Source organism: Leptinotarsa decemlineata, unplaced genomic scaffold (genome assembly GCF_025532065.1).
Source record: "Leptinotarsa decemlineata unplaced genomic scaffold, Ldec_3_MD MMD2_tig00001719_RagTag_RagTag, whole genome shotgun sequence".
NCBI classification, from domain to species: domain Eukaryota; kingdom Metazoa; phylum Arthropoda; class Insecta; order Coleoptera; family Chrysomelidae; genus Leptinotarsa; species Leptinotarsa decemlineata.
Window position 1 is genome coordinate 3,412,821 of NW_027412569.1, and position 15,214 is coordinate 3,428,034.

Consider the following 15,214-nt stretch of genomic DNA (forward strand, 5'->3'; position numbering starts at 1 on the left):
AATATCCTTACTGAACTAATTGAGTAATGATGTGAAGAAATAACGTGAAAAAACACTGCAAAAAAATCAACTTCCAATTTTCTAGCACTATTTTCACTGGAAGAGCTTTTTCGCTTATACACTCCTACACAGTGAGTTGATGGAGTGAAATTGAAAACACAGCTTTTTAGGAAAGAATATCTTTTCTAATTTTTTTCTGTGAAGAGAATAATCTAAGTTCTATTAACTCACTCTGTACCTACCACACGCACAATTTCAGGAAAATTCATCAAAATACATCAATCCACAGGATAATCAACCTCAACAAGTCTGGAACGCAACAGTTTAGTACTTTAACCTCTCGCAAGGGGTGAACCGAATAAATATACAAAGTATAAATAGAAAGCGTAAAAAGTGTAATTCAATCCAAGAGTAATGCGGAAATTCAAAACTTCCACCTCGTTTGAAAATATTTACTCAGAGTAAATCGAAGGGGTAAATATGAATGGGAGGAGATTTGGTATAATATTTATATTGCTCGAAAGGGATTCAGTGGTAGGAAACGAGAAAGACTCGACACACGTACGTTGAGTGAATTGTCGAATATTTGATGTCAAATATTTGAGGTTGTCAACTGTTGAACTTCATAGTGAAACACTGTTGTTTTTTCAAATATTTCTATGATCAACATAATTGGTAAAATTCGATCGTTATGCTTTCAACGTATCAGAAAGTTTTTCAAAATTTGAGTATAATTTTGAATTAATTTAATGAATAAATGAATGGAGGAGAGAGCTTTTGACTTTCTATTGCTCTAGGTTGATACAAAAAGTGGAAATTTTCCAAAGAAGCGAAGGAAACAATCACTTTCGAAAATTAACTCTATACAAAGATATGTAGATTATGCAAAGAAGTAACTTTCAGACACATACCTACTGGAAGAAAAAAGCCCTCAAGAAATAGCTGTTTTCATATAAACATTGAATTACACGAGAGAAAGATACCAAAAACTTTTTTTCACAGAAAATTGATCACTACTTGAAATACAGTGCGTTCCAATGAGAGCACGTCAATTTTCATTTCTAGAGGGACTGATTCTGATATGGAAATCATACTCGAAACTTCAGCCCCTACGGTCAGCCCTCCTGCGGTCAGCAACTACACCCCTTCTTTCAATGGCATGGGGGCCGAGTGGTACATCATTTGAGAGGTCCTCTATTACGTCTGTAATTTTTTTCAAAATTGGTTCATTGGTTATTGAGAAGTTGAATGTTTTATTTGAACGTTTTATTAAAAAAAACAGAAAATTCGCTGTCGCTCATTTTAATGAGGAAATCAACAGAAGTAATATCGATAGCAATACAATCAACGGATGGAGTGTTTAAAATAACCTCCATCTAGTTCCATACCATAATACAGCCTTCTTTCGAAAGCGTTCCTTATATTATTCAAGATGTCCAGAGTGAGAAATCGGCGCTACCAAACAATTCTCTGTCGCAAGTCTTCTCTAGATTTGTAGAATTCATTTGATTACTAGTTAACTTTTCGAAATGGACGAGACACTATTAGTTTTTTCTGCACTGGTAGTTTTTGTTGAATCTACTTGTCGCAGAAAAAAAAGTAGATAGTTGGCCACTGTCACTTCCTCAGTCATTCTTGTTCACTGTATTCCAACATGGTTTATTCTACTGAAGAAAAAATAGAAATTGTTGCAATCTATTATCGAAATGATGAATGTGCTACAGCTGCTGCAAGATTTTGTAATACGAATCATCCAGACCACAACGTGAGCCATCAATAAGTTAAACAGTTAATGGATGAATTCGAACTTCTGTTCACAACAGAAAACATGAAGTATCTCGTCCTGTTAGAAATGACGGACTTGAAGTTGCAGTTTTAGGAGATATACAAATGGATAATCGACATTCTATCAGACAAGTAGCTAGAGCGTCTGGTATATCAGCTACTAGTGTTTGTCGGATTTTGAAATGAAGACACATACTCAAATCAATCACAAGACTGTGTGGATCGTATGATAACACATATTCGAGAAAATGATAACAATTCAGAAGAAAATGAAATAACATTCCAGCAGAATGATGCACCCTCACATTTTGATGTTCCAATTGATGTTCCAATGTGTTGGATCGACAAAAGGGGTCCAGTGGAGTGGCCAGCTAGTTCACCTGATCTCACAACGATGGACTTCTTTCTGTGGGAACACCTGAAGTCGAAAGTGTACTTCACTAAGCCTATAAATCTAGAAGACCTGCGACAGAGAATTGTACGGGAATGCCGATTTCTGACACCGGACATCTTGAATAATGTACGGAACGCTTTCGGGAGTATAGAACTAGGTGGAGGTCATTTTGAACAATTTATCCGTTGATTTTGTTTTCTCTGATATTATTTGTTTTTGATTTCCTCATTAAAATGAACGACAGCGAATTTTTTTTCTTAAATGAAACGTTCAATATTTAATTTCTCAATAACGAATGAACCAATTGAAAAAATATTCACAGAGATAATATAGGGATAAACGATATTTCAAATGATGTATTACTCGACCCCCATGCTATTGAAAAAAATAGGGGGGTAGTTGCTGACTGCAGGGGATGCAGTTTCGGGTATGATTTTCATATCAGAATCAGTCCCCCTAGTGATGAAAATCAACGTGTTCTTTGAAATTTTTGATTTTATGTCTGTTTCTGACTCACAGGGCGGGTCAAGTTTTTGTTAAACCGCCCTATATAATCCTTCCGAATTAATTTATTGAATGCTACTGATTTTTTACATTTCCAATTGATATACGAGTATTATGAAGTATACACTCGGTTTCTTGGTAAATTCTTTCGAGATACTTCCATTAGAGATACGTCCATCAAGCGGAATGTGATCACTATCACGCTCAATAAAAAAAATTTTCAGTGAAATCAATATCGATTTCTATTTAAAGAAGAGTTTTAATTATGTACAATCCTTCTATATGGTGATCGAGAACGAATACAACGAGAAAACTGTCATTTTATCTCACATTGACGAACATTTTGGTACAATTGTAATTGTTTGGTTAACAGAAAATAAGAGAATCAACAGTAAACTGTTTGAATTTTTGCCAAAAGCTTTTTTAAATGTACAGGTGCGTATGCAAGAATCTTGACTAATTTTGAGAGATGAATTAACAGATGTAGCCATTACTACGTGGTAGAAAGAGAAGAGAAAGTCAATTTTTTGTTTTTTACCGCTTTGAAAGTGAATTCTAGATGTTGATGTAGGTTCTGGTGATATATTCGTTCAATTGACCAGAAACTACCTACGAATTTTTCGAGTTGGAAATTGGAGAAAGTAAGCGAGAAAAGTAACATGAGTCAACGCCATTTTCCAGGTTTTTTAGTTATGACCTGCAGGTTTTTATTCCTGAAGTTTTGTCTACTACTGCGGTAGACATGATCAAAGGCGTTGAGGTAACGGTCTAAGTGCTCGAATTGTTGTTCCTGTGATTGCCAATGCAGAAACTACAGTACTCCGTTAGGAACAACGAAAAAATGACTTGAGCATTCAATTCTAGTTTGCTCACTTTCAGGTGACACTGAACCTGTCTTTTATCCGAGCCCCACAGGTCCTTGATTAGAAAATATCAACTCACAATTTGTATCATCACCCTACAACAGACGAATTTCTTTCTATGGAAAAAGTTATATTTATTATCATCATTCAATATCCTTGCGTGGCTGCTATACCTCACATGTGCTCAACCGTCATAAATAACTACTTTACTTTTTATTATTCTCAGATTGATGTGCAGTTAATATAATTTTGCCAACACATACTCAAGTGAATGATATTTAACTAACATCATTGCTTCAATTGTTCTAATTGAGGAATCTATATTCATTAAAATGGTGAAGGCCATACAAATAAAAATTGGCGAAGACGTCGTAATATAAACGAAGAATGTGCATCAAATAAAATGGCGAAGGATAACTTAATAGTTTCAGTTTATATTGTGTGAGTACCGACTTAGGTTGCAAACATATGTCTAATTTTTTCTCGGTCATACTGTCACTGTCATGAGGCTTTTGAAGTAAATAGAGCTGGAAGTGTCGCCCTTTAGAAAGTTCTAGAACATTCGAGAGTATATGGAGAGTATTCCACATCATTCAAATATACCGGAATATTTTCTAGTGCTGTGGAATGTTCGGTAATATTACTTAACGTTCAGCAAAATCCCGTAATATCTCAGATCATTGTGGAACATTCAAAAATAGTTTCGAATGTAGTGCTGGGACATTGCGGACCATCTGAAGCCTTTCATATGGAATGAGCTACTTATTGGAAGAGGCAAATGAAGCAAGATTATTCGACCTCTTACAATGTGAAGTTCATCCTCTGTGCAACTTCCACATATCACCTCCAGCTAGTAACTTATAACCTTATGGCTTTCAATAAATCCTGTGGAATGAAAGTATGTTGACAATTAATTAACTCAATTCCGTGAATAAACACAATATTCAATATTTGAAGTTACTAAGCCGCAACTCTATTAGAATAGCACAACAAGAACTTGAAAACTTAGCATTGATGAAAAAATCATCGGAGATCTGATGTCATTTCTTAAACTTGTTACACTAGTAAAACCAGCTTTGGCTGAGTTAGGTTAATAAATTAATTTTGTTCCACCAATTTTTTTTCAAGTTGGCTAGACAATTTTGATTCACTGACTTGTACCTTTCTCATATTGCCAACAAATAATGAAAATACTCTAAGAAATAATTGAAACAATTTTTCCGGTATTTTTGAACGATGCTCAAGTAGCAACTAATAAACGTATTCGAAAAGCACTTTTTTGTGAGATTCTCACTAAATAGTTATACGAAAACGCAACACATGTTTCGCCATACGATGGCTTCTTTGGGCGTGTCCTAACTAAATATAATCTACATATTCAATGCTTAATATATCTAATTTTACAATTTAAAGTACTCAAATTTCAAGTACCTAAGTTTGTAATGAATAATTACCTGTCATTTTTATGTAATGCATAGATAGGTAAAACTCTATATTTCCCTAATTAAGGGAGCATTGAGATTCTGAGGAATGACTCTATAACTAATGTACCAGGAAAAGGTTAAGGAAACCCTTAAAACAATAGAATTGGTCGTGAATGGAAAAGATGAAATAAAGAGCATCGATTATATTATTATTCCATAACCACTAGAACTGTATACTGTATCCTCTTATCAAATGACTCAAAACAAATTTCCGGATTAGACTGTGGTGTCGTTTGTAACGATTGTAACGGTTGTAATCTCAGAAATCGTTATAGAAAATTGATACAAACCTATACCAATTTCAAGCCGAGTTTTAGTGTGATTAATTCTTATCAATTAGTGAATGATATTGAAATCGCAATCTTACCTGATAATGCAAAATCAATATCGTTTGTTGTCCAAAATTCATTTCCCAGTATTCCGTCAATTGGAACAATTTGACTGGTTGAGCTTATCTTACACAAAAATCACGTGAATCCACTGATAAAACAGAACATTTCAGATTTACTTGCTAACTATCTATTTCAAAATTATTTCCAGTTTGATGAAAAAGTGTATTCATGCAGTAAAGGACTAACAATGGGACACTCTTTGAGTCCTTTGCTGGTTGAAATTTTTATGGGCAACATAGAGTATGAAATACATAATAATCTTAGTCTGTTATACTGGTACAGATAGGCAATTAGGCAAGTTGATTGAATATGTCAATTCCATCCACCCGTCAATAAAATTCACCACTGAGAGGGGGGAAATAATTCAATGAAGCACCTGGACTTAACCGTTGCGACAAATAATAATAAGCATGAATTTGAAATTTTCCATACACCATCGTACACAGATATTTTCATACATAATTTCTTCACACACTCTTACCAGCATAAAGTTGCTGCATTCAATAGTTACTTTCATAGCTATCGAATATTCCACTGTCTGAGAGTGATTTCCAGAAGGAGCTGAGTTTGATCAAACAAATCGCGATCAATAACGGTAATAAGGTAGATATTACAGACTTCATTATTTCCAAAAAAACTACAAAAGCAAGCCATGGACCAGGTTTACCCTAATTCAAGATGCGATAACGTCAATTATAGGACATTGTCATATTTGGGTAAACCAATTAATATTGCCCGTTTTTTGGAAAAAAATGCGAGAACGTAGCTTGCAAAACGACTAATAGTAAATTCATTGAAATTAATAAAGACAAAACTCCAATGTTGGAAAGATCATGAATATATAAGCTGACTTGTGACTCTTGCCCAAAACTGTATATTGGCCAAACAGGGAGAACATTTTCTTGAAGAATTGAAGAGAATGAAGCAGTTTTGTTAAAAAAACGAACAATTCCACATTTGAAAACCAGTATCTAGCATGAGGACATGAGTTCAATCATGAATACGACGAGTTACATATAGAAGTATTAAGTTTAAAACTCAATCTTTTAGAATGTTGAGAAATCAATAAACTCAATAATTTGGATGATTTACTGAATAATCAATTAGAATTGAATAACTCCCCGTTACTGAATATTTTTTCAACAAACTCAGGTACTTGAAATTTAGATACTTCAAATTGTAAAATAAGGTACATTAAGCATTCAATATGTAGAATATACTTAGTAAAGACGCGCCCGAAGAAGCCATTGTATGGAGAAACACGTGTTGCGTTTTTGTAAAAATGTTTAGTGAAAATCTCACAATCAAAGTGTTTTTTGAATACGTTAGTTATGGATTTTCATCAAGTATCTTCCAATTCTTGCATATAGCAACTAATGACAAGGAATATGATTACGCCAACACTATCCAGATACCAAATTGTTCTAATCTAGGAATTTAATTTCATTAAAATGGCGAAAGCTAAACAAATAAAAATTGGCGAATGCGTGATAATATAAATGGTGAACGTGCATCAAATAAAATGGCGAAGGATACCTTAATAGTTATAGTTTATATTAGGCAAGTACCGATCCGGTAAATTTTTTCTTCCACAGTTCCGTCACCGCAAGTTGTTTGGTTTTACCATAGTCACGAAGTAATCGGAATCGCACTTCAAGAGGCAAGAACTCGTTAATCCTCAGCTTGCACTGGTTTCGACTACTGGGAGTTGTCCTTCATTGGGGGGGTTACAGCTGCATAACGAAAAAACAGAGTCCACCAGATTAAGTTGATTCAACAGATCAACAAGGAAATTACTCAGAACTTTTGGATCATGATAGATTGCGTTTTCCCAACATTCCTCCGTTAATTTTCAATTCTGCTAAATATAAATTTCGAAGAAATATTTTCTCATATGCAATATTATGTTCATTCAGGGATCTCAGTCAAGTCATAAAATATCAAATTTCTCATCATAACCAATGGAAAACCAAGTCCAACCCATGTGCATTAATTACATAGGCCAACAAAAAAATGTTTTTGAAAACTTTCTTTATTTGATAGCTGATTTGATAGCTGATTTTTGTAGATTTTTGCGTGCTGAATCCAAATCTGTTCTTAGTTTTTTTGTATCACCCATAGTTTTTGAGAAATTGATTTTTTCACATGATTTAAAATCTGTACGGTATATGGTTAAATTAATGAAAATCCCTATCATGGTTTTTATTTACAGTAAGTAACTTGAAATAATGATACAGTGTTGTAATGTAGATTTCATTGGTTAGATGGAATTGGTTTATACTTCCTTTCTCTTTTTTCTTGTGTATCTTGTGTTTCTTGTGTATCTTTTCCTGTGATGAGTCGCTTGTTGAGCTCCACGGTGAAGTGACCAACAGTAGTCTCCCATCATGTTGATGTTCCAGCGGCCCTGGTAACGTTTCCCCATCAATTTAATATATTGGTGAAAACGTTCATCCTGCTCCTCACTAACATCTCCCAAATTTTCCGGGAAGTAATCAAGATGACTGTTCAAGAAGTGGACTTTCAGGCTCATCAAACATCCTAGTTTCTTAAAATTCTTCAACATGTTAGCTACAATGGTACGATATTTTGGGTCTTTTGCATTTCCTAAGAATTTTGTAACAACTTGCGTGAATGGTACCCATGCTTCTTTCTCATGTATGGTCATTGACCATTTTCTAAGATCTTCAACACATACACATTATACCTCATGAGGGGCCCAAAATTCATCCTGATCACCAAGTTTAATTCCAAAATATGAGAAATAAACCTTTTTCACAAAGTCTGTAATGTTTCCTTGATGTTTTTAATAACAGAGTCACCACAAATATAACAAAAACTGACATCAGAGTTCTTACAACCGCGATTATACATTTTAATGAGCACATGTACTGGAAACCAGAAAGTAAGGTTAGGTTATCAGTAAACAAAACATCAGCTGTGAACAAAACAATATAATTTCCCTTTTTCTGGACAGTAAATGTGTTTCAGCAGTGCTGCCAACTCTTCTATATCCAGCACAAATTATTTTACAATTTCATTTGTAGTATATAAAAGCTGTTAAATTCTGTAATAATTTAAATAATTCATTATATTGTTGTGCAAATGTGAAAAAATGGTAGGTGATACGGCTTAATAAGTGTCATATTTGGACCCTAAAAATCAGAATAATAAGGTGTTTCAAGTAAAAAAGTTTTTTCATTGTTGGCCTATGTTATTGCTACTCAGTCATCTAACATCTCACAAACAAATTCTCTGAAGAATATCCCAAAAAAGGCTACTATCGTCGCTACTGGAAACGGTAAATAAGAGAGAGAATCAATTTCAAATCACAATAGAGTCTCCATCTACGATAACAAGATGCCAGGAGCACTAGATATCTCCTTAAACCTCATTATCGGAGTGTCAGATTTGGTATAACGAGTAATCGATAATTTGGAGAGCATTTCAAGTGAGCTGAAACTTGTTATCTACGTCAGTGGGAATCTGTGTTTCCTATTAGTCGTAATTGTGATTGGAGACGATCTGAAGTTGCGTCTTCTTCGGTTTTTGATTTATTTTCTTTGGGAGTGCAGGGCGGCGGGTTTGAGTTTCAGTTGATTCGATTCGATTGCCAACTTCTATGAGTAGCAAGTATCCACAGCAATGGCATCGGCACTGAAAAATTCTCTCATTTTTTCGAAATTTCAGAGTCATCACAGTTTAAATAAGAGAAATATGTGTCATTCGGCAAAAGAGGTTCGTGAATAATGAAAGAATTACTTTTCTCGCTTCACAAACAACTGTGGCTGACTACAAGATTCTGAAAATCATACATTCCATATTTATTAAGAATGACCGATTATCAAACTATCAAAAGTGACGCCTGGAAATACATTTGTGCCGATAGTTTGATTAGGATGGGAAATTCACTTCCAATGAATGAACTTGTCATATCTTTTGAATTTCTCCATATAAAACAACCAGCTATTTTTTTCTCCAAAGTCTCAATAATGAAATATTCAGCTCAATTTATGTTCAATACTTTCCTGAAACTGAGGCAAGTGTGATTATAATTGGATTTGTCATTTGAATTGAAAGGGTTATATTTTTAGGAGTGATTAATTTTTGGGAAAGACAGTTTTTGGCTTTCTACTACTCCATCTTGATACAAAAAAAAGGAATGCGGGAATCTTCCAAAGAAAGGAAGGAAGTAATCAAATTAAAAATAAGTGAGTGATAATGGATTTGTCATCAATTAGGATACCATATTCATTTTCAAGAACCCTGAACATGATTTTCAGCTCATTACTCAATTTTCTTTGATATGTGTTGGCAAAATACAAATTAATACAACTCTATGTGATTACAGAAAGACATGAATACAAAAAATAAATAGTACGATGCTGAGTTTTGAAAATATGCGTGATAGTACAAATGAGAACCCAACATACTTTCTGTTCCAGTTTTCATGGAAATATATATTTGAAGAACATTTGTAGGTGTTCTACATAGAGATTGTTTTCTTCGTCTCGTGGAAAATTTCAAAAGATTTTTTGTTAAATTGAGTATAATTTCCCCTTGACAAAGGATATACAGGTTCTCAAGGTACTGATTATAATCCAAACAAACATTTTTCAATCATTTGTTGGGGAACATCTATATAGAATGATGCAATTTTCAAAGATTAATTGGAACACGGAAAGTACCTACTGTTACATGCTTGTCTTTCATCATCAATCTTCTTCCATATCATTACTTACTTCCACATAGTCACGAAAGTAGTGGGGTGATAATAAGAAAGCAAAAATATATCGAGTGACAATGAAAGATAATGTTCACAACTTTCAGGAAAATGAAGGCTATATATCGAGGAATAAGTATCACGAGAAAGCTTGTAGTTTCTTGAATTTTTTATACTTTTCTCAATTCAAATAAACTTTTGATCATGAAGGAATATGGTGAGTAATAAAGCTATAGGAGTTTTATGACACTCTACGGAAATCAAAAAATTCGCAATTACTTCCAATATCCCACGTTGATGTCGAAGCTGAGGACAAATCCTACCATGCCGACGACCAGGGTTCGATTCTCAAACCGATGAACTTTTTTTAATAGAATTTCTCTCAGCTACCGATGACCACGTGACTGGTACAATGTGACCCGAGGGGTGAGGCGGAGTCCCAAGGGGGGCTACGCTCTTTAAATCTCTCCGATACTCATCCTATCCTTCTCTTCATCGATTACGTCACACGTTCCTCTATCACACTCCCACACACCTACCGAGTTGGCTATTCCACAAGGTTCCGATCGGATTTCATGAAAATTGCAAAAAATTTAGCGACATGAGTGAATACATGGAATTTTGAGCTAGGAAAAGTTTGTTCAGCTACTGATTTGAATTTCCCGCTATTCGCACGGTAGCTTCTGATTGGTCGACTGTATAACGGCAAAACTGGAGTGGTGGGCTCTGGAAGTCTAAGGCCCAATTCACACAGAATAGACGTCTGGCAGAGAAGAGACCTTTGTCTCTTCCAGTCTGTGTGAATTGGGCGTGAGTTCCAAAAATCGCCAGAATAGACCTGCCCAAATTTGCACGTGCTTTTGTATAAGAAATATCGGAGAACTCCTATAGCTATAGGTGAATATAAATCTGTCTGTTTGGTGACAGAAGTGATAGACAACATCTGATACAGACAAAAATAAGACAGATAGATGACGAAGTAATGAAGGGTAGATGTTATATAATTCATTTACTGCAAAATAACCTTCCATCAAATAATATCCAAGAGTTGTGGATATCAAAAAGTGTACAATGGATATGATAAGGTTCAAACTGCAAATGTAGTAATATACAAAGAGGAAATTCTGCATCATACTATTGAATTCTTTATTGATGTTATGAACATAATTTCATTTATATATGAGGATAATATGTTGATCATTTATTATTAGGTGGAACATATATTTCCACTGTATGTTTTCTAAGATACAGACGGTTGGTTCTGGGTTCGAATAGATATTAGCAATCCCCATTTTTGATGTGATGAACAACTGTTATGAATATCTATTATTATTTCATTCAAAATTTTGAGTCGGCAACAGATTATGCTTCCATGAATATTGAAAATAATGTGAGGAGTAGTAGTTATGTGATTTGCATTATATGTCAATGGATATTTTTTTGAATCTTGCAGTGATTCATTGAAAAACTGTAAATATTATAGAAAGTTTTCTGATAAGTAAATCATAACCCAAATGCGAGATACAAGTTACATATGATTATGTAGAAAAACACACATTCATTATGGAACTGATTGAAAGTAAATATACCTGAAATTTTGATTGTCAAGTTGGCGGGAATTTGGTCGAAATGTTGAAGAAAACCAATTTCTAAGTTGTAGAAATTTTGTTGTCGAAATTTTATTATTTTTTTTTCAGGACTATGAAGTATAAGAACAAGAAATACATATTGAAATGGAAATTAACAAAGCAGTTCTGTAAGAAACAAAATGAATTATGTAATATAACAATCGTTGAAAAATAATAAACGTTCTAACACTTTACAAAAAAACAACGTAAGTGAGTACTTACATTAAGGGTGGCTTTCCGAGTTGAAGGGTGAAGTGAATGATTTCGACATGAAATATAAATACGTACACAGGTTCCTGAAAGACGCTGACACAGACAAGAAGGAATTAACAATCTGAACTGTCTGTAAATCGTTCTTTGTAATTCAAAAAAGGTCATTAAATAAATGAAAATTGTATTTGGAAACAGCAGTCGGTTAATTATTCCAAAGTTAGTAATTGTTTGATTTTTTTATTAGATTGGAATATGAGGTGTCTAATAGAAAAACTCAAACAATAACTTACTTTGACATAACGAAGTAAATCCATCAACTTTGGAATAATTAACCGACTGCTTTTTCCAAATACAATTCTCATTTCTTCAATGGGCTTTTTTTGAACGATTTACAGAAAGTTCAGATTGTAATTCTCTTCGTGTCTGTGTCAGCATCTTCCAGGAACCTGTACTCATCAACGTTGTTTTTTTGTAAAGTGTTCGAAACGTTTATTATTTTTTAACGATTGTGATATTACATAATTTATTTTGTTTCTAACAGAACTGCTTTGTAAATTTCCATTTTAATATGTATGTCTTGTTCTTATACTTCAGAGTCCTGAAGATGAAACAATAAACTTTCGAAACTTCGACAATTTAGAAATTGGTTTTGACCGAACTTCCGCCAACTTGACAATCAAAATCATATTCAACGGTCGCCATCTTATTCAAATATACCTGAAATGTTTGAGTTGGAATGTATTGTTTAAACTAAAAAAGTTGTATGTAGTCTTATGAGTCTTATTTGGCCACATTGTTGAAATTCAGAAGAAATGGGCAGAAATAATCATCCCATCGAGCTAAAATTCCATTAAAAGAAATTTGTTTTATAGTTTGTTTTTTCTTTTTCAATTGTTAAAAAATTGACAAAATACTCGATTCACTCTACTCCGTACGTTGATGAAGATGAAAGAAAGTCTTCTTTCCAAAAATATTTTCAGATGCACTCTTGATAATTCCCAGACAGAAATCATAAAATTCCATATTAATTTCATTTATTATAAAAATTTATTTTTATTCGAAATATTTCAATAAGTAGTGACATGTCACTGAACACTTTGAGGCGCACTTCCATTTAGCCGCAATTCAACCCAAAACCAATCACTATTCGAAATCACATTTGTTCAAAAACAAGTCACGTAAAATATCCCCAGCACCGGGTATTCGGTCAAACATCCGTCTTCGGAATCAGAATATGCGGTCTCCAAAGAGCCCCCCAATGGCGGTAGTCACGTAAAACGGTGGTTTCAGGTCCCCCCGTGGTCGTGGGAGTCACCATGTACGTGTTGAGCATCAGTTCCCTGTCCGAAGTTAAAATGGTAGCTACACTTACTTTTATATACAGTACGTCAGACCTAGCCTGACCGGCGGAATGCGCTCTGGAGAAAGGGAAGGGATAAGCGACAGGATGTACCAGCTCTTTCTCCACCACGCCAGTCAAGTGCGCATCCAAAGTCAGGCCAGGCCTGACGATGTATGCAAACATGTACAGGAATCGTTATAGAGATGCATATTGTTTGAGCTTACACGTTCACCATGATTGATATAGATGTGAAAATATTGGTTTGGGTTATCGCCTGAAGTTTTCTTTTGACTATGGGAAATCTGCGGTAGTTGGTTTGTCAATAAGTTGGTTATATGTTTCATTTCTAGTAAGGGAGAGGTTTTCTAATTGGTATTCTTTGCAATGAATAAAACCCAAAGAAACTACCTTTGCCACACATCAGATCAATATGTACTTGTACTGCACTGTTTGGAACCTTTGGTGTAGTAAAGAATATAACTGGAGTTTTTTCCCAACACCAAACCGTTATTTTAACACCTCTACACGTGTTTCGATCACCAAGTGATCATCTTCAAGAGAAAGGTCAAACTAAACATTCTCACATAGTTTTCCTTGAATTAATTTAACATTATTACCTTATCTACTAGCATTAAATTAATTTTACAATGTGCTCTTTTGTGATAGTCAGGTGAATCTAATAATCAAACAAGTATTTCAACAAGCTATATAGTATTCTAATAGGTATTGGTCCACCATCGTTGTTAATAATATCATTATGTTTACTTATTTCTAAACTCTCATAGGCATCTAGATGCCTGTTGTTGTTGACTTTTCTAACTAATCCTGATGAACTGAGGTCTATGGGATAGTTTTGTTGCAAAATATGATGGGAGACTGCTGACTTTTTTCAGGTCTTCCATATTTTATGTGTGCTAATTATTCTTACATCTTATTTCAACAGATCTTTTGGTCTGTCCATGATATTTTGCATCGCAGTCCTCACATTTAATTTCGTAAATTCCAGACTTTTTCGAATTCACGACTTTGTCTTTTGAATTTTCTAAAAGGCTCTGTGTATGACTGTGTATGACTTGTTTTAAAAATAGGAGTCACTAACAGTTTCTCGAGGGGTATTTTAGATGATATAATAAGGAAGAAAAAGTTTAGGTTGAGAATGAACGAAATCTCGACTTTTAAAAACGACAACCAACACAAGGAGAATTTTGGAAAGATTTTCAATAAATAAACTGGGTATTAAGGTGGTTTTTAAACAATTCATACACTACATAGCCTTTCAGGAAATCCAAAAGTAAGAGTCGAGAATTCAGAAAAGTCTGGAATTTACGAAATCAAATGTAAGGACTGCAATGCAAAATATTATGGACAAACAAAAAATCTATTGAAATGAGATATAAGGAACACTTAGTCCACTTGAGATATGAAAGACCTGAAAAATCAGCAGTCGCCCATCATAATTTGCAACAAAACCATTCCATAGACTTCAGTTCATTAAGATTAGTTAGAAAAGTTGATAACAACAGGCTTCTAGATGTCTATGAGATTGTAGAAATAAGTAAACATAATAACATTATGAACAATGATGGTTGACCAATACCTAGTAGTATACTAAATAACTCATTGAAATCATATTCCAATTATTAGATTCACCTGAATAATACATAAGGAGACATTATAAAATTAATTTAAGATTAGTAATTGAGGCAATATTGTGAAATTATTTCAGGACGCAGGTACCTAGAAGATGTATCTATGGTATAAATAAGGATAAAATTGTAAGTACCTACATTTATTTTGATCTTCCACTTGAAGATAATCACTTGGTGATCGAAACACGTGTCGAAGTGTTGAAATAACGATTGTTGTTGGGAAAAACTCCAGTAATA

The 15,214-nt window shown here is 34.0% G+C and overlaps 1 protein-coding gene across 2 annotated transcripts in view; it reads left to right on the forward strand.

Moving 5' to 3' along the window:
- The window catches only part of Rdl (Resistant to dieldrin), a 164,443-nt gene that overhangs the window by 16,879 nt on the left and 132,350 nt on the right, over positions 1-15,214 (forward strand). Inside the window, exon 1 of one of the 2 annotated variants that reach the window (XM_074176322.1) lies at positions 13,259-13,344. The exons of the other annotated variant lie outside the window; for it this stretch is intronic. Coding sequence (XP_074032423.1) covers positions 13,303-13,344 — 42 coding nt within the window. The 5' untranslated portion in view covers positions 13,259-13,302. Of the gene's footprint in view, positions 1-13,258; positions 13,345-15,214 lie in introns of those variants that run through there. 2 annotated transcript variants of the gene reach the window in all.